This window comes from Herpailurus yagouaroundi, unplaced genomic scaffold, assembly GCF_014898765.1.
Source record: "Herpailurus yagouaroundi ecotype Mexico unplaced genomic scaffold, PumYag 160, whole genome shotgun sequence".
Classification (NCBI taxonomy): domain Eukaryota; kingdom Metazoa; phylum Chordata; class Mammalia; order Carnivora; family Felidae; genus Herpailurus; species Herpailurus yagouaroundi.
In genome coordinates, this window is record NW_024412401.1 from 44,112,932 (window position 1) to 44,131,994 (window position 19,063).

The window sequence follows — 19,063 nt, forward strand, 5'->3', positions numbered from 1 at the left end:
TCATACAGGTGTGAGGGGGGCCTAGCAGTCTTTCCTGTGACCCCCTGCCCCAGCCTGGGAGGTGTGTGGGGAAGGGGGCGAGGTTGACTGCCTCAGAGATTGCTGGCTGTCGGGGCTGGCCTGGCCTTCATTGGCTTAGCGACTGCGGGGGTCACTGCCGCTCCCTGCCTAGGCTGGATGACTCCTGGAGGGTTCTGCCTCGTCTCCCCAGACAGCGCTTGGGGATTAGAGCCAGCCCGACGTGTGTTTGAGTCTCAGCGGTGCCTCTCTCCAGCTGAGTGGCCCTGAGCAAGTGACTGAAACTTGCGGAGTCTGTTTCCCCATCTGTGACATGGGAACTTCAATGCCTGTTTCCTCTGGTTGCTGTCAGGAGGCTCCATATTGGACCCCACCTGCCTTTCCTCCCTCTCTTCTCCCAGAGATGTCTGGATCCAGAGGTGAGATGGCATGCTGCCATCGGTGATGGTGGTGCCTCCTTCTGCAGCTTAGGGGCCCTGGACCGTCTGAATGGGAGGGTCCTATGGAGGTGAGCTGGTCCAATGCCCCCATTTTACAGATGGGAACACTGAGGCTCACAGATGTGTAGGTTCGGGATATGGTTGCACAGACAGTTTCCAAGAATGCTGCCGCCAGGAAGGCATCTTAGAGCATGCTGCCCCAGTGCATAGAGCATATGGAGACTTGAGGCCCAGACAGGGACAGCGACTTATGCAAAGTCATCCAAGAAGTCAGTGGCAGAAGCAGGTCTAGCACTTGGGCCTCTTCATTTTTACCTAGGGGTCTTTCTTTTGCACTGAGATCCCCCACTGTCATGAACTCATACATCGTCTTCCAGGCGGGGAGCAGTGTGAGACCATATTGCCCCATCACAGCCCACACACATCACTGCCCTGTAGCAAGAGTTTCCAGGCTGCGGGCTCCCCAGAGGCTGGGGCCAGGGTCTCTTCACCAGGTCTCCAGTGCTGAGGACCCAGGCTCCAGAGCTGTAGGGCCTTGGTAATCAGTAACCTGGGGGCCAGGGACCCTGGGCTGGTAGTCGGTGACCCCCTGGGGCCAAGGCCAAGCCACAGCAGGCCTCTGTGAATCACCAACTGGCCAGGTCAGGGCTACTCTTCCAGAAGGGACCACTCAGCTGGGCCAGCTGCCAACTCACTTTCACTCTGGGGGCTGGGATGATGAGATTTCTTCTCCCTACTCATTTGTCTTTTCTGAACTGTCCAATGAGTGGGCATTACTTTAAGTATATTTTCAGTGGTATTATTTCTTTTTTAAAAGAAACAAAAACTATCATGGATACATACCTGGAAATAGTTTTAAACCCTACAGCTAGTTTTATTTTCAGGTGAGTAGATTGAGGTGTAACTTCTATACGGTAACAATTTACCCATTGTGAGTGTTTAGGAGTCCGATTTTTAGTAGATTTTTCTGTTGTGTGATCATCACCATTATCTAGGGTTGGAATGTTTTCATCACCCTTAGGTGTCCTCCCAGGCTGACTGCAGTGACCCCAGCCTCAGGCAGGCACAGTAGGATTTGCAAGTGAAAGTCTCCCCCTTGGTCTGTCCCCTTTCAAGCACACTGCCTTGACAGTTTAGTGTTTACCCTCTTTGACTTTTGAAGGATGCATGCAAAAACCACCACCCTTATAAAAAAGAGGCGAGGAGTCATACGATAGTCCTCGTACAATTTGCTTCTTTTTGCGCTTAGAGGTCTCTCTCTGCTTACTGTGTGCCTACTGTGTGCCTACTGTGTGCCAGGCACAATCAGAGCTAGCTCATTCTTTTTTCACAGCTGCAGAGTGGTCTATTGTATGGCGGCTCCATAATTTATTTAACCAGGACATTTGGGTCCTTTCCAGTTTTCTTCGAACAATGCTTCAGTGAACATCCTTGCACGTATATTTTGGTGTTTCTCTGTAAGGAATACTGAAGGAAGTGGGACTTCTGTGGCCTTGTGTCTTTCGAATTCACAGAGCTAAATTGCTATGCAGAGAGGTGAAACCGGTTTATGCTTACGTGGAGAGCATCTGGGAACTGGGGGAGGTTGATAATCCTCCAAATCCCCAGGGAGAGGGAAGAGCCCTGAATTCAGCCTCTGCAGGCCAGGGCCTAGGCACACAGCCCTGAGCCCTCGGGCATCTCTCCGTGGCTCCCCGCAGACACTGGGATAAGTTGCAGACCCTTGTGGGGCTCCAGGGTCCCTGTGACCCTTGCCAGCCTCTCATCTCCTCTTGTTCCCTGTGTCTCAGACCGGACCCCTACTTACTCACTGGATGTGGCCTGTGTTTGCTTGTCCTTTGCCCAGGCTGTCCCCTCCCCTAGAATGTCTTTTATTCTCAATCTGCCTCCTCCTTGCTCTTTGAGGCCTGGGGCACAAGTCCTTTTTTTTTCATGAAGTCTTCTAGTAATCCCTACAGTCTGAATTGCCTTCTCTCTGTGTGTTCCCTTAGCTCTTTATCTGAACTACAGACCCCCTTAGGTGGGAGGAAGTTGTGGGTGGTACAGGGTAAACTTCAGCCTGATTCAATAGAAACTGGGCTCCATTGGGAGCTGGGATAGGTGACCATAGCTTTGCAGGAATGGGGACAGGAGCTCCCGTTTACCTAGTTGCAGGCCAGGCCCTTTTCATACACACAGACTGATTTAATCCTCAGTAACTACTGTACCCATTTAGTAGATGGGGAGACTGAGGCATGAAGTACCTTACACACAGTAGAGGCGGGGATCAAACCCAGGTCTCCAGCTCCCCAGTTCTCTTCCTCTCATTGCACTAGGCTATTGGGAGTGCACTAGGCTATTAGGAGAGAGGAAGGGAAGAGAACCTGGAAACAGAGAAGTGGGTCCAGCAGAGTTGGGGGAGGGAAGAGAGAGGGGTTGGTGGAGGTGGGAAGCAGTCCTGCGTGAGTCAGAATAGCACTTGTCTGAACCCAATGACTGGGTGCCTCTAGCGGGACAGTGAAGGGGTGGGAAGGGAGCCTGGGAGTGGGGAAGAGACTTGAATCCTTGCCTTCCCCCCCCCCCCCCAGGGGAGCCAATAGATAAGACCTTAAAGTGAAAAAAGAACCCTCTGGGCCCCCTCCCCCAAACCCCATAAAACAAACAAACAAACTCTCAGAACCACCACCACCAACGACAAGAACCAATAAGGGCTTGTTATTTAAGATGTGAAGGTGAGCCCTGCAAGCATCAGCCAGCCCAGAGTGGGTAGATAGAAGTGGTTGTTTCTGGGGAGCAGTGAGTGGGGTTGACGGGGAACAACTTTGTACAAATAGGTGGCTGTAGGTTGTGATAAAAAGAAACACTTTTTAAAAGAAGGAAACAAGGGCGGTCTCAAGTAGAGTAGCGTGTGCAATCTCAGGACTGGAGAGCTCTACCCAGCCCCCGGGAGTCTTGTTTGCTCCCCGGTGCAGTGAAGGCAAGCCCTCTGCCCTCCTGCCCCCAGCTAGGCGCAGCTGCAGGCGGCCTAGGTGGGCCTCTCCCCCAGACTGCCTGGGTTCAAATCTGGGCTGTACCTTTTCCTAGTTGTGCGCAAGTTGCTTGACCACCCTGCACTCAGTTTTCCCCTCTGTAAAGTGGGGCTGTTCATAGGACCTGCTCTGTAAAGGATGTTGTGAGGTGCTGGCCTTCCTATGTGTGGAAAGCGTTCACAAAATCGAAGTTCCTGTTATCGTTTTACTGGAGATGTTAGGGGCAGAGAGGGGAGGGGGCTCGTGTGGGGCACACAGGAGGCCGAGCTGGGTTCCCCGCCTTTGGTGCCTGCACGCACCCATGTAGTGTGCATTGCGTGGGCGCCTGCTGAATTCCCTGGGCCGGTTGCTTCGTTGCCGCCCCGGAGCAGGAGTGAAGGGGCAGCCACGCCCGGTTGGGTCGGTGCGGGTTGAATCCCTCATGTCTCCAACCGCCCGGCCAAATCCCCGCCCCTCCGGGGCCCCGCGCCCTCCCTGAGGGGCGGTCCCGGCTTGAGTGGGAAGGGCAGGCGGCTATAAAGGGTCGGGGACCCGGGGATCGCGGCTGCGGGCTGGGGTCTTCTGCCGCCGTCGCTGCCATGGCGCCGCACCACTCCGTACCTGCGCTGCTCTGCGCGCTGGTCCTGGCGCTGTGCGCGCTGTCGCCGCTGGCTCGCGCGGCCACCGCGTCGCGGGGGGCGTCCCAGGCAAGGGCGTCCCAGGGGCGGGTGCCCGAGGCGCGGGTGAGTGCCCGGGGGGCCCGGGGCTCCCGGAGTAATTCTCTATTGTAAGTTCTTGCAGATACAGCGCTAGGAAAAGGGGAGTAATTCAGGTCTAGAATGGAAAAACTGTTTTGTTGCTTTGTAAGTATCTCTTGCTGCTTCCGGGGCTCCGGTGGAAGGGGGTGGGAGCCTCAGGGGGCCTGGCTGTTTCCCTCCCTAGAGGCTAACCTCACCTTGGCCGGATTTCTTGTTCCCCTCCTGACTGCTCCTTTTCCTGGTCTAATTTCTCTTTCTGCCTGCCTGATTTCTCTCCCCTCTTCTGATTTCTGATTTCATTTCAGATACCTCTTTCTTGTCTGATTTCTCTCTCCCTGTCCAGGATTTCCCCCCTCTTTCTTGTATGATCTCACTTCTGCCTGCTTATGCTCATTCCTATTAGTTATTCTCCCTTCTCTGTTGTCTCTTCTGTCCTGTCTGGTTTCTCCTCCTCTCTCCTGTTTTCCCTTTGTGTTTCTCCACCCCTCTGCCTGAGTTCCCCCCATCTGGTTCCTCTTAGATCCGTCCTCCGGCCCGAGGTGACCTGTGCCTGCTGATTTCTGCCCTCCAGCTCCAGGCTAACCATCCTGCCTCTGCCCCATCTCTAGCCCCTGTGCATGTCTGATGTCCTTCCCCAGATCCTTGACCGCCTCCTCTCCAACAGGCTCCTGCAGACCCCGGCTGCGTCCTCTCCACCTTTTCCAAGAAATGGAATTTGGGGGTGGGACGTTGGGGGGGGGGGCAGGAGGGAGGAGGCAGACAGCGCAGGAGGCCACTTGGGCTCAGTCATCTAGGCCCTTCTTGGGAGGGTGATGGGGACATGGATGGGGTATGGGAAATCTTCCAAAGAGCAAAAGCAAAAGGCTGTGTGACCGTGGGCCACTACCCTCCCCCATTTGGGCCTCAATTTCCCTATCTGCAGAATGGGGTTGCATAATGAGCTCTCTGAGGACCCTTCTAGTTCTAGGAGCCACTGAGGTGTTGGAAGGGAACCCACTGAACCCCTGGGGACCCCCAGATTTACCCTTGCCATGTGAGGGGGTCTTCCTTTCGTTCCAGAGCTTATGCTCTTGGGGCTTACAGCAGTTCCCTGTGCCGCTTCCTAGTTGGGGGTCCTTGGCAGAGTCACTTCACCTCTCCGTGCCTCAGCTGTCCCATCCAATTGGCACTAAGAAGGGAGGGGAGAAGAGAGGTAGAGCCCTCTGTCCCTGCATCACCGGTGAGCTGAGTAGGCGAGACAGACTCTGGTCAAGGACAGGGTTTGGAGCCTAAACTCCGCCCTGTTTGCTCGCTGGCTCACAGAGACGGGGGTAGACTCGCCTCAGGGGTGGGGAGATTCAGAGGCTCAAGTGAGATGCTCTTGGGGCTGGAAACCACCCTCCCTCGTGCCCCGGGGTCTCTCCCCACCGAGGCTCCTGCCCCCGCTCAGGCCATGCCTGTCTCTTGCAGCCCAGCAGCATGGTGGTGGAGCACCCCGAGTTCCTCAAGGCAGGGAAGGAGCCCGGCCTGCAGATCTGGCGTGTGGAGAAGTTCGACCTGGTGCCCGTGCCCCCCAACCTTTATGGAGACTTCTTCACAGGCGACGCCTATGTCATCCTGAAGACGGTGCAGCTGAGGAATGGCAACTTGCAGTATGACCTCCACTACTGGCTGGGTGAGGCCACCCCTTCCCCGTAAAGCACAGACCTTGAGGCACAGTCCCCCAGGAGGACTTAGTGACTGCTGAGCATAGAGCGTGTGCCTGCCCCTTGGCTAGACATTGCGGGTCTGGAAACACTAGAGCCCTCCTGCCCCCGTTCAGACCCCAGCTCTGCCCTTTGGCGGGCCACTCAGTGCCTCTGGAAAGGGCACACCCTACCTCCCAGGAGTGTCTTGAGGGTTAGACAGGTTACCGTGGCACTCAGAGCTGGGCTGACCTGGGGCCCCCGGGCCCCCTCCACACTTCCCTGGTCCAGCTCCAGCCACACCCCGGTTTGCCCTGCAGAGTCAGGAGCCTGGAGCCCCTGCTCTGCTCCGCGACTCGATAAGTCCCCCCCCATCTCTGCACCTCACTTTGTTAATCTGTGAACTGAGCCACTGCTCCCAGGCCTGACTTCATGTGTAGAGGTCTGAGAGGGAGTGCAGGGGAACGAGTGAGAGGTGAGTGTAGGAGGATGTGTCAGAGCTGAGAGGGCTCTTGGAGACTTGTGGAGTCCGGCCTCCCACCATCCCCTTATACAGATGGGTTAACTGAGGCCCAAAGAAGGTAGGGGCTTGCCCAGCTTCTACAGCCAGGCCTGGACAGTGCTGGGGGCTCAGGACTCCTCCTCCTTGGGAGGCTGGGTCCACTTTCGGGAAGCCAGGCTCATGCTGCTCTGACGCCCCCTAGGCAATGAGTGCAGCCAGGACGAGAGCGGGGCAGCCGCCATCTTCACCGTGCAGCTGGACGACTACCTGAATGGTCGAGCCGTGCAGCACCGTGAGGTCCAGGGCTTCGAGTCAGCCACTTTCCTGGGCTACTTCAAGTCTGGCCTCAAGTACAAGGTAGGTCTGGGTGCCAGGGATGGATGCACCAATGGCAGAGCTTGCTCAGGCCCATCCATCTTCCAGCCTGGTAGGTTGGGGTGGCAGACAGGTCAGAGCTCGGCTTTTGGAGGTGGCTAGCCCTGGGTTTGAATCCTGGGCCTTCCTAGCTGTGTGACCTTAGACAAATTACATTCCCTCTCTGAGCTTCTGCTTTCTTATCTTAAAATGGAGAGAAGAAAATGTGTCACTTCACAGGATTGTCTTCCTAGCCCCAGCAGTGAAGGGTGGGCCATGGGTGGACATCCAGCCGCTTGCTTCCCCAGGGCAAGGCCCAGTCCTGCTCCCGCACCTCTCAGTTCGTAGGTCCTGCCAACAGAAGGCCCCATATTGGGTATTTGAAAGGGCAGCCTTGACTTCATTCCTCATTATGTTCATTAGAATCCTCTTTGACCTTGAACTCTGAGGAGTCTGAACCCACACAGCCCTTATCCCCAATCCTCTGCCAGGTGGGGCTGAGCAAAACCAAGCTAGGAGCCCTGAGAGGCTCTGCCCTGCTGTGCTGTGTGACAAGCAAGCCACTTGGCCTCTCCGAGCCTCCTTTCCTCTCTGGATGCATGAGAGCCAGTGGTACCTGCCCTTCAGGCCTGGAGACAGGATTTGGTGAAGGGTGGCTGGGAAATACCGTGCACAGGGCTGGCACCTTGGAAGCGCTCAGGGAAAGGTGTGGTTTTACAAAGCCGGGGTTGTCTTCGGTCAGGATAGGGAGGGGATCACGAGCTTTGGTAGCCAGACGGGCCTTAATGTCAGAGTGCAAAAATCTTATTTTAAGGTAGGGAGGGAAACTGAGGCACAGAGCGGTTAAGCAACTGGCCCAGGGTCAACCAGCAAGTCAGTCCTAGAGGCAGGACCAGAGCCAAGATCTTCTGACTCCCAGCATTCTTTCCACTACACCAACCTGCCTCTCGTGAGCCAGGGTCTGTCATAGGGGTGAAGCCCTGTCTGTGCTGTTGATGTGCTGTGTGACCTTAGAGAAGTCATTGCCCCCGTCGGGGCCTTAGGGTCCTCTGTGCCAACTGGGTGGTATTTGGGGGTCTGAGCAGGAGTCTGCTCAGGTGAGGCGCAGGGGACTGGACAATGGGAAAGCAGGCTGCGACCGAGATAGCAAAAAGAGTAGGGTGTGTTCTGGGAACAGGGACTCAGGCCCGGGCTGGGTGGAGCTAGGCTGGATGCCCCAGTACCTATCCAGCGCCCCCTGTTGGCCAGTTTCTCTGTACCCACAGCTCCTCCTGCTGAGCTGACCTGCTCCCCCTTCTTCCTATAGCCCTTTAGGAGGCTTTGGTACCTTAAAAAAGAGGTGAGAAGCTTGGGACCCAGACCCCAGAGCTGGAGAAGAACCAGGCCTTTTTGTAGTTCTTGGAACAGGAAGTGGAAAGAGCACTTGACCAGGAGTCAGGGAGATTGAGGTTCAGGCCCCAAGGCTACCCCCTCTAACTGCTGTGAGGCTCTGGGCCGGTCGCGTGCCTCTGGGTGTATGCTCTCGCACATTTATCAAGCCCTTGTAACAGCAGTGCCTGCTTGTTGTTGCTGTTGTGTGGACACAGCAGCTTAACTTCGGGACAAGGTTAGCAGCTTCTGCAGCTGGTAGGTGACGGAGCTGGGACTCAGTGTGAAGCGCCTAGCACAGAACTGGCTCACAGTGGACGCTCTGAACTCCCTGGTCCCTGATCTTAGTGCAGACGGGGCCTAGGAATCTGCATGTGTAGCAAGCATCCGCTACCCTCTGGTGCGTTTTCCAGGATGTTCTTGGACCATATTCTGCCGAATGCTCTGTGGGGTGAGTTCCTGGCCGGCCCTGGATTTGAGACTTCAGTCCTGAAAGGCCCAGGCTCCTCCTGGTGGAAATGGGAGGTCCAAGGCCAGTCCTGTTTGCTGCCTTCTGCAAGTCCTCCAGCTGCCCCCGCACTTGGCAGGCCCAAGCTTCCTGGCCTGGAGCCCTCATCAATTATAGATCCCTAAGGAGCAGACTTTGTTACGCAAGACTTGTTCCTGTGAAAGCCTGCTCCTCAGAACCAGTTCTGTCCTCGGGGTGTGAGAAGGGGCACGGAGGGGACAGGAGGGCCTAGAAAGGGCTGTCATATGTCATAGGCCCTGGCCCCTCTGGTTCTGCAACCCCCCTTCCCTGAAAAGTATTGCAGTTTTCAGAATCTGGAGATCCCCCCCTCCTCCTCCTCTGCCTCTCAGACAGAACCCTAGAGACCCCTCATGGCTGGGTGATTTGAAACCCTTTGTTCAAACAAAACCTGGGCTGGGCTGAGTCATAGAAGCCCCTGGCCCCACAGAATCAGTTGAGTCCTTCCTGGACTCCCTCCCATTTCTTAGATAAGTAACCTAGAGTTCAAGAGAGGGAGGGGACAGCCCCAATCAGTACATTTTTCTTTGTCTTATAAACTGTTTGACATTAAAAAAAAATGTAAATCTGTATAGCTTTTTTTTCTTCTTCTGATTATAAGAGTAATACAAGCTTATTTTTTTTTAATTTTTTTTTTCAACGTTTTTTATTTATTTTTGGGACAGAGAGAGACAGAGCATGAACGGGGGAGGGGCAGAGAGAGAGGGAGACACAGAATCGGAAACAGGCTCCAGGCTCTGAGCCATCAGCCCAGAGCCCAACGTGAGGCTCGAACCCACGGACCGCGAGATCGTGACCTGGCTGAAGTCGGATGCTTAACCGACTGCGCCACCCAGGCGCCCCAATACAAGCTTATTGAAAAATGTCAAACATTATAGAAAGACAGGCTTTAGAAAGTATAAGTCCCCTGTGGTTTTACTTTTAGAGATATACACCAAATGATGGATAATACTTTTCACTGTATGTGTGAATGAATAGCCGTGTAGATTCATGTGTACATAGGGAACTCTGTCTGTCTATCTGTCATCTATATAGCATCACTTTAACTTGGAAAGTGACTTTTAGGACCATTTATCCTGTTGAATTTTGTTCAAATAATGTGATGCCAATCTCTGCCCACCGAATGACTAGGCCATAGAAAGCAATAATCACTTGTAAAGAGTATAGTGAAAATTTCCATCCCCTGCAGTTGTAGACCCACTAATGCCTTCCAAGATCTTGCTTTTATCTTTTTGTTAACGTTTCCAAGTCTAATTTCCTAGGATGGTAAGGTTAGAGGAGTTAATTAATCAGGAGATTCATGTCCACAATCATGAGACATCAAGCATTCTTTTCCTTTATAAATTCAGAGAGAGTTTATTTATTGTTTTAAAAATGTTTATTTATTTATTTATTTATTTATTTATTATTTAAAAAAATTTTTTTTTTCAACGTTTATTTATTTTTGGGACAGAGAGAGACAGAGCATGAACGGGGGAGGGGCAGAGAGAGGGAGACACAGAACCGGAAACAGGCTCCAGGCTCTGAGCCATCAGCCCAGAGCCTGACGCGGGGCTCGAACTCCCGGACCGCGAGATCGTGACCTGGCTGAAGTCGGACGCCCAACCGACTGCGCCACCCAGGCGCCCCAAATGTTTATTTATTTTTGAGAGAGAGAGAGAAGAAGAGAGAACGTGAGTGGGGGAGGGGCAGAGAGAGAGGATCCCAAGTGGGCTCTCCACTGACAGCAGAGAGCCCAATGCAGGCCTCGAACTCACAAACTGTGAGATCATGACCTGAGCCAAAGTCGGATGCTTTAACCGACTGAGCCAGCCAGGTGCCTCCAAAGAGTTTATTGAAACCAAAATTTATGACCTAAAACAACCCTTTTCCTTTTTATTTTATTATTTTTTTTAACATTTATTTATTTTTTGAGAGAGAGAGAGAGAGTAGGGGAAGGGTAGAGAAACAGGGAGACAGAGAATCCCAAGCAGGCTCCATGCCACCAGTGCAGAGCCTACTGTGAGGCTCGAACCCACAGACTGTGAGTTCATGACCTGAGCCAAAATCAGAGTCTGGACTTGCCACACCACAGTCCTTTTCCTTTTTAAAAACAAATGTTTCTATAAGTAAAAGGCACACTTGAACAAGTGAAATAGTTTGGAAACATAAAAAAGAATTAAGGGCCTTTCTCTTCCTCCGCGTCTGCATTTTCTTGTCTCTGAGGAATCCGTGGTAAAGGTTGGTGTGTCCTTTTAACACTTTCTGGAGAAGTTGTTCAGATCCACTGTCTCTGTGCCTCCAGCTGTACCAAGTCCTTGGGTCAGGGCTGTCCACGGACACTCAGGCGTTCCTGGGCTGGCAGACGGGCGAGGCTGGGTCCCTGGAGGACGAACTTGGGAGTAAAACCAGCACTGCCATTCACTAGCTGAGACCCTGGGCGCAGAGTTGAACCTCTTTGTGCCTCAGTTTTCTTGTCTCACCTGTTTGAAGTGGGGTAATGAGAGCCCCTACCTCAAGGGCTTGTTGTGAGGATTGAATTGCATGTCTGTAAAGCAGGTGCCTCAGCCCCCCTGGCATGGGCTCGCTGAGTGGCAGCCTCTGTGGTCATTACCGCGTGAACGCCGGGTTTGCATCTTTATCCTCAGCTGCCCTTCCTCACCTGCTCCCCAGCAAGAGGACCCTTGAAGCAGAGGAAGGAAAGGCTCCGTGAATCCCTCCCTGGTAGCCCAGCTCAGCCCAAGGGGATCCTCTTGAGAGGTCTCATGCTGGTACCAAGAAAGGACACCAGAGGGCGCTTCACTCACAACAACAAAACCCAGCTTGCTTCTTGAAGGCCTGTGCTCTGAGCAGTGGCTTGTTTCTGCCTCCGGTCCTGGGTGACCGTAGTTACCTTTGCTCTAAGAAAACCTGATTTGGGGTCAATAATGTTGGTATTTTAGACATAGTCACACCTGGGTTTGAATCCCAGTTCTGACATTAACTAGCTGTGAGCTCTTGGGCAAGTCCCTTCACTTCTGGACTCTACTTTCCTCATCTGTAAGATGGGGTTGACTGACACCTTCCTCACGGAAAAGGCAGGCAAGATGCCCAGCACAGGGGGCATGGCATTGTGATTTCAGACACACTTTTGATATTGCTTACTGTGTGTAGACATAGTAAGAGCCCAGTTGAAACTTGCTCCCTTTGTCCACCTGCCCTCATGGAGTCTGTGCAGCAAGTCAGACCTCAAAGGGAGGTGGCGGAGAGGGGCCACATTTCTGGCCTTAGTGGGAGCCCTTCTCACTCCACCCCGTGACACGTGGAGCCAGGCTGGGAACAGGAGGCGGGGTTTCAAGCCTTAGCGTTGCCACACATGAGCTGACTGCCCTTGAGTCAGTCGCTTCACAGCTTTGGGCTTCAGTTTACCGCGAGTAAAATAGGAAGCCCTCTTAAGGACCTTCTCGACTCTGACTTGTCATCCTGGGGGTAGGGACTGCTCACGAGAAAGCCAGCGATTTTCCTTGGCATTTCCTGAGCCGAGGGCTGTTCTGACCGCTGTAGGGCAGCCTTCCTGAAGGCCCCTTCCCTGGGACTTGGTGACGACTGCAGAGGGTGGCAGAATAGGGACTTAGGTCCTCATTTCAGAAGGAGAGGACTGAGGCTCAGAGAGGGATAGAGACTTACCCAGAGTCACCCAGCACTCTTGTGGCAGGGCAAGGACTTGACCCTGAGGTTGTACTTTACCCACAACTGTCTCTGAAGGCATAGCGGGGGGTTCCTTCTGTAGATGGAGGGAGAACTGGGTGTGGGTCGGGAGCCATCTTCCTGGAGAGCCTTGAAGGACGGGAAAGCTTGGGGTTAGCATTTCTCAAAATGTTTTGCAGAACACTTGAGCTGTAGGCAGGATGTGGTAGAGAAGGCAGTTCTTGATTCCATAAGGTAGGGAAACACCGTATAAAGCAAAAGGGAAACCTATTTATTTACCCTGGGACTTCTCAGAGCCTTTATTATGCTGATGTGCATTGTGTAAGGCAGTAAGAAGCATTTCCTGAGCTTCTTTGATCATGGAACCCTTTCCTTGCAGAATAACCTGGAAGACCAAAGTTCCTTAGAACATCCCTTAGGAAATGCAGCTCCTCAGTGTTTTGAGAAAGGAATGTCTGTAGCTTTTTGGTCCAGGCAAGTGACCCCCGGGGTCTTTGTTAGCGGAGTGAGTATGAGATTCAGAGGGGTGGCAGTAAGCAGAATCTGACCAGGGAATCTGCTGGAAGGCTACTGGTCGATAGGCCAGAATCTCCTTCATTTCACCCCTCTCCCCTGCCCCCATATCTGCTTCCCTGGACCCTTTGCCCTGGACTGACACTGTCTCCTTGACCCAACAGAAAGGAGGCGTGGCATCAGGATTCAAACACGTGGTGCCCAATGAGGTGGTGGTGCAGAGACTCTTCCAGGTCAAAGGGCGGCGTGTGGTCCGTGCCACCGAGGTGCCTGTGTCCTGGGAGAGCTTCAACAATGGCGACTGCTTCATCTTGGACCTGGGCAATGTGAGTCCTGCCCTGCCCTTTCCCAGGGGCCACTGAGATGCTTCTGGCCTGGCCAGGCCTGACTCTGGGGAGGTGGACGCACTGATGCGAACGCGGACAAAGACGCGGGAAGGGCAGGCCCCAGGGACATCAGTTCCTGCGTTCACACGTGTTCTGTGCGCGAGTCAGACACACCTGCAGGGACTCGAGTCAGACACACCTGCAGGCACTCGAATACAGATGTGCCCAGCACGCATAGACTCGTGTGTGTAGACCCAAGCCCACCACACACAGGCGCACAGACCTCATGCGCAGCATCCTCCAGCTTCGATTGACATACGGGTTCCCTGACATCTTGCGTTCACACGCCCATTTCACGTACCTCTTGACATATGGTCACTTACAAATGCAGGCACGTGCGAAAACTGTCAGCTCTTGCCCACCAGGCCTGGGCACGCCCCGTGATGAGTGCCTACACACATCGACTTGGGTGTGTGTCACACGTGTAGTTGTACACGCACAGCTGCATATGGCCACGTGTGCGGGATGCACTTACCCCAGCCCGGTTTACAGATGTGGGATGCTGTGTACACGTTCCTGACACCCGTGTGCACTCAGACCTGCAAGTGGGCGTGGCCAGACATTCTACCCCGACCTCCTAGGTACACGTGCTGTAATGTCCTTGCAAGTGTTGGGAGATACATTTTGTGTAAGCTTTTTATTAGAGCCTAATAGGTACACAAAAGTGTGTGCGAATCCTGAGTGCACAGCTCGGTGGGTGTCTCGAAGTGAATACACCTGTGTAACCGACACCCAGGTTAAGAAACAGAACATCATCAACCCGTAGAAGGGCCCTCCTGTGCTCTTCCAGTTCCTTCAATCCCGCGGGTAGCCATCATCCTGAACTCTCTGGAATTACGTGGTTCCAGTAGTTTCTGAACTTTGCGTGCATGGAATCATTCTTTCTTGCGTCTGCTGCCTTTTGATCAACACTCCATTTCTGAGATCTGTCCATATGGCATTTGGTTATAGATGGTTCATTCTCCTTGCTGTGTAAGATTTCACTGGGCTGATGTGCCCCAATAACGCTTTTTTTGTTTATGTTTCTGGTCGTTTCTGGCTTGAGGCTCCTGCAGGTTGTGCTCCCCAGAGTGTTCTCGCACAGGCCGTTCGGTGCACACGCAAATGCCCTTCGGTCGGGTGTACCTCTGGGAAAGGTACTGCGGGGTCACGGGATAGCAGTCTGTGGAGCTTTGGTAGCCAAAACCAAATGGTTTTCCAAGGCGGTTGTGCCAATTTCCGCTCCCACCGGCAGGCAGACGGGTTTATACACGTTGTATGTGTAGTTGAACCTGTGAGGAAGCACATATTCCAAGCTGCACACTCACATATCGTGGTGCACACGGATCGCGCCCAGTGTGCCCGGCTGTGTGCCCAGCCGTGCTCCAGCGGCTGCATCTGGGCACGCAGAGAACGAGGTGAGCTTACACACGCCCCACAGTCTCCTCCGTGTCATTGGGCCGGGCTTAAGTGAAGGCTGGGGCACTGCCTGACACAGGGTCCCCGTCTCACAGGACATCTACCAGTGGTGTGGCTCCAACAGCAACCGATTCGAGAGGCTGAAGGCCACGCAGGTGTCCAAGGGCATCCGGGACAACGAGCGGAGTGGCCGGGCCCGAGTGCATGTGTCGGAGGAGGGCGCGGAGCCCGAGGCAATGCTCCAGGTACCCATGGCCACATCCCAGGGGTGCGGGGTGGGGCCGAGCATAGAGGCCGGATGCTTATTCTTTCCCCTCCATTGGTTAGGCAGTTGTGAGGTGAATTTGTTTTTCTACTGAGCTGGAACTCGTCGGGAGGTGGGGAAGAGCAACTTCCCTGACAAATCCCAGACTCTCCTGAGAGGTGGGGCTGGAATCCCAGGGCCTGGTGCATGCTGGGGTTGTGAGCCACACCCTCTCGCTGGGAGGGCCAGGTCTTTCCAGGGAGCTGAGGAGGAGGGTGGTGGCGGGGAGAACAATCCCCGTGCTGGAGCCTGATCAGAAAGAGACAACTGACCCAAGCCCCTCTCTCCTCTTCTGATCATTCCTAGTGATTTATGGTCCATTTAGGCAACTGCAGGATGGCTTTGCCAGCCATCGTGCTTTGAGGACGTGTCAATGGAGGCAGAGTTGACCAGGATGAGGAGGAGACCATGAGCTCTGCTCCATGCCTTTTGCTTCCTACTTGTCTGGGGGCATTTGAGTTCCAGTTTTTGGGAAGAGTAGAAGATAATTATTATGGGGAGGAGCCTGGATACCAACTATGGCTTGGAAGGGGCTGTAGCTCGGGCTGCTGAGTCTGGTGGTGTAGCCCAGATGGAGGAGTAAAAATAGACTGAGAAGTCACAGGGATACAGGTTCAAATTCTGAATTAGCTACCTCATAGCTGTGCATACAAGTTACCCCATCTCTCTGGACTTCAGCTGCCTCTTCTATAAAATGAGAGCGATAATCTGTGCCTCCTAGCATGGGTGTGGGGATTAAGTGGGATCATTTGAAGGCATGTGGTGGAAGGTGTTTGCCATTCTTAGAGAGCCGGGGAGGAAATGGTAGAATAAATGTCTGAAGGACTGTCCCGAGGCGGAGGAGTGGGGTGTTCTCACGGAGCTCCTGCAGACAGGGCAACAGGGAGGGAAGGACTTGCCAGGCAGGTCTGGTTGAGATCCGCACACCAGAGACATAGGAAGAGATACAGGACGTCCTCAGAGGAGGCTCTACCCTAAGTGGAGGGTCCCTGTGGATGCCCGAGTGGTCCTTGCCTGCCGGGAGAGGGAGCTCTCTCAGGAACCCAAGCCCCTCGCTGCGGGAGGGGGCTGCCAGGAGCTCACGGCCACCCTTTCTTCCGTGTCTCATCTCCTACAGGTGCTGGGCCCTAAGCCGACCCTGCCTGCAGGTGCAGAGGACACAGCCAAGGAGGATGCAGCCAACCGCAAGCTGGCCAAGCTCTACAAGGTAAGTCTCAGCTGCTCTGTTCCCTGCATGTGGGGTCAGGACGGGGAAGCAGCTCCTGGCCATGGGACCCTGAGCAAAGCGCCCTCCATCAGGGGCTCGGCTTCCGCACGTCTCCGGTGGGTGCCCATCTACTCCCTTTGCCTTCCTGCACCGAGAATAAGAGAATTTGATCAACCGTGGACACACTTACGTCCTGCTCTTCTGTGGGGTCTTGGGCAACACATATCCCTTCTCTGGGTCTCAGTTTCCTCATCTGTCAGTTAGGGAGAAGGGCGGTAAGGTCAACTTTGCAGGATTTCTAGGGAGTCCACAGAGAAAACTGGGGGGGGAAATGTTTTAGGAAAATACTTGGGAAAATACTACAGAAATGGCCACACATGCGTGTGTAGTTATTTCATTTAGAATTTGTCTCTTGTGATCTTTGTTATATGTGTGTATTTTTTATTTTAGAGAAAGAGAGAGAGTTCACATGAGTTGGGGAGAGGGGCAGAGGGAGAGAGAGAGAATCTTAAGCAGGCTGCATGCTCAGCACAGAGCTCGACGCAGGGCTCGATCCCACCACCCGGGATCATGACCTGAACCCAAACCAAGAGTCGGACGCTCCACTGACTGAACCACCCAGGCCCCCCTGTATTTTGCGATTTTTAAAACTCAGGCTGATCTTGAGCTAAGGAGCTCTGGCTTCAGGGCAAGAGCTCTGGGGGAAAGCCCAGCCTACGCCATGATGCTCATGTTGCGCCCTCCGCTTATTTTGGTAAAAGAACAGCAAAATGGGGTACAGATTCCTATCACCTTCGAAGAATAACCACACGGATTTTTACTCTGATTATAAAGCAATGCACGTTCATTGAAAAAAGGAGCAATACTCCAGAACATAAAAAGAAATGCAATTCCACTGGTTTAAGAGAAGTACCATCTTTAAAATGTTTTAATTATAAAAGTAACAATACTCAAGTTTTAAAAAAATCAGCCTCTCCTGCACCCTTTTTAAGGTTACCATGGTTACACGGTGACCGTTTTAGTGAAAGAAAGTCCAGATTACATCTTTTTGTATCTAATTACGCACTTTTCCATCTCTATTTGATATAAATGGATCCAAATTATTCACGCTTTCCTGTGACCTTCTTCCCTCTCAGCGTGGTCAGGAATATCTTTCTACAACCGAAATTTAGATGCCCTTGGCTAGTGGCTCTGTTGTGTGCTATTTCATGAAGGTTAAGAATTTCAACAGACCCCCTAAGTGATGGATGTTAGGATGTGTCCACCTTTCCTGATTGCAGACGGTCCCTCTTTGTACACTTGTACTGAGTATGGCCTTAGAACAAATTCCCAGACGTGGATTATTAGGTCAAAGCCTGAAGACGATGTCAGTGATTGAAAATACCAGTTCCGGGGGTGCCTGGGTGGCACAGTCTGTTGAGCGTCCGACTTCAGCCAGGTCACGATCTCGCGGTCCGTGATTTCGAGCCCCGCGTCGGGCTCTGGGCTGATGGCTCAGAGCCTGGAGCCTGTTTCCGATTCTGTGTCTCCCTCTCTCTCTGCCCCTCCCCCATTCATGCTCTGTCTCTCTCTGTCCCAAAAAATAAATAAACGTTGAAAAAAAAAATTAAAAAAAAAAAAAAATACCATTTCCGGAGTCAGATCGCCTGGCTTTGAATCCCGGGTCTGCCTTCTAGCTGTGTAGTTACTTAGCCTCTCTGTGTTCTGGTGTCCTTGTGAATAAAATGGGGATATTAGTAGAGGTTTCACAGGGCTGTTGGAAGGATTAAAGGAGTTCTAAAATGACATAAGTTATTAAATTATACAAATTGTTCAGAGCAGTGCCTGGCAGGTAGGAAGCACTCAGTAAGGATAGAACATTTGTTCCTTAAGGTTCTGAATAGCATATTACTAAACAGCACTCTGGAAGGGCTCCTGAATTACCCTCACCACGAGTCCTAAAGTACCTGCTTACCCAGAATTTTGTCAACACGGGGTATTGCCAATTTTGTCTTTGAGTTTTGGCTAGTGTGGTACACTTTGATGAATTTAGTGAAAAATTTTTATTTTGAAATAAATTTAGGGTGTACAGAAGAATTGCAAAGAAAGGATAGAGGGTTCCCACATTCCCTTTAACCAGCGTCTCCTTAACATCTTAACATAACCAGAGACGTTTGTCAAAACTAAGAAATTCACACTGGTTCGGTCCCGTTAACTAAACTACAGACTTTCTTCAGGTTTCCCCCATTTCTCATTCCCGATTCCAATCTGGGATACCACATTTCATCCGCATCCACATCTTTTATTTCCTTTTTTGTTTGTTTGTTTTCTACTAATGAGATTGACCGTCTCCTCGGCCAGTTATACAATTCTTCTCCCATGCCACCTGCATGCCTGAATTTTACATCCCCCCCCGCCTTCCCTTCCGTGTGCAGTTTCTATGTTACACGTGGGTGTAGGTTACAGATGTGGTTGTGGCAAAGCAGGATGTGCCTCAGATCTTGGGGACGCAAGTCCAGGTGTTACTCTGGGGTGTCATGGGGGGGAGGGGGCAGCTGGGATGTAGACCGACCAGTGTGTCAGCTGGGGGGCGCCACCTGGGAAGGCCCAAGCGGTGGGAGTCGCTCACGTTCCGGACCTCCTGTCCCTGGTCCCCTCAGGTCTCCAATGGCGCGGGCACCATGTCGGTCTCCCTTGTGGCTGATGAGAACCCCTTCGCCCAGGGGGCTTTGAGGTCAGAGGACTGCTTCATCCTGGACCATGGCAGAGATGGGAAAATCTTTGTCTGGAAAGGTATGGGGGACGGGGAAAGGGTTGCTAAGCAACTCCCAGCCCCTTGGGTGGGAGGTCCCACAGCCCTGGCAGGGCAGGGTCTGTGGTGCAGGCACCCTGGGGCATGGTAGGCTCCTGAATAGAAAATGAATCTTGTTCTGAAGCCCTGGCTTTGCGACTGACTTGCTCTGTGATCTTGGGCACTTCACTCACCCTCTCTG

General features: G+C 52.9%; 1 protein-coding gene across 5 annotated transcripts in view; it reads left to right on the forward strand.

Annotated features, from left to right (window-relative positions):
• GSN (gelsolin) overlaps window positions 1–19,063 on the forward strand; it is a 44,224-nt gene that overhangs the window by 11,858 nt on the left and 13,303 nt on the right. For 3 of the 5 annotated variants that reach the window (XM_040482159.1, XM_040482164.1, XM_040482160.1), the window contains exons 2-7: window positions 5,653–5,857; window positions 6,572–6,726; window positions 12,961–13,122; window positions 14,676–14,825; window positions 16,002–16,091; window positions 18,731–18,863. In XM_040482159.1, coding sequence (XP_040338093.1) covers window positions 5,662–5,857; window positions 6,572–6,726; window positions 12,961–13,122; window positions 14,676–14,825; window positions 16,002–16,091; window positions 18,731–18,863 — 886 coding nt within the window. In that variant the 5' untranslated portion in view covers window positions 5,653–5,661. Of the gene's footprint in view, window positions 1–3,989; window positions 4,189–4,269; window positions 4,309–5,652; window positions 5,858–6,571; window positions 6,727–12,960; window positions 13,123–14,675; window positions 14,826–16,001; window positions 16,092–18,730; window positions 18,864–19,063 lie in introns of those variants that run through there. The other 2 variants (XM_040482161.1, XM_040482163.1) reach the window with 2 other exon arrangements.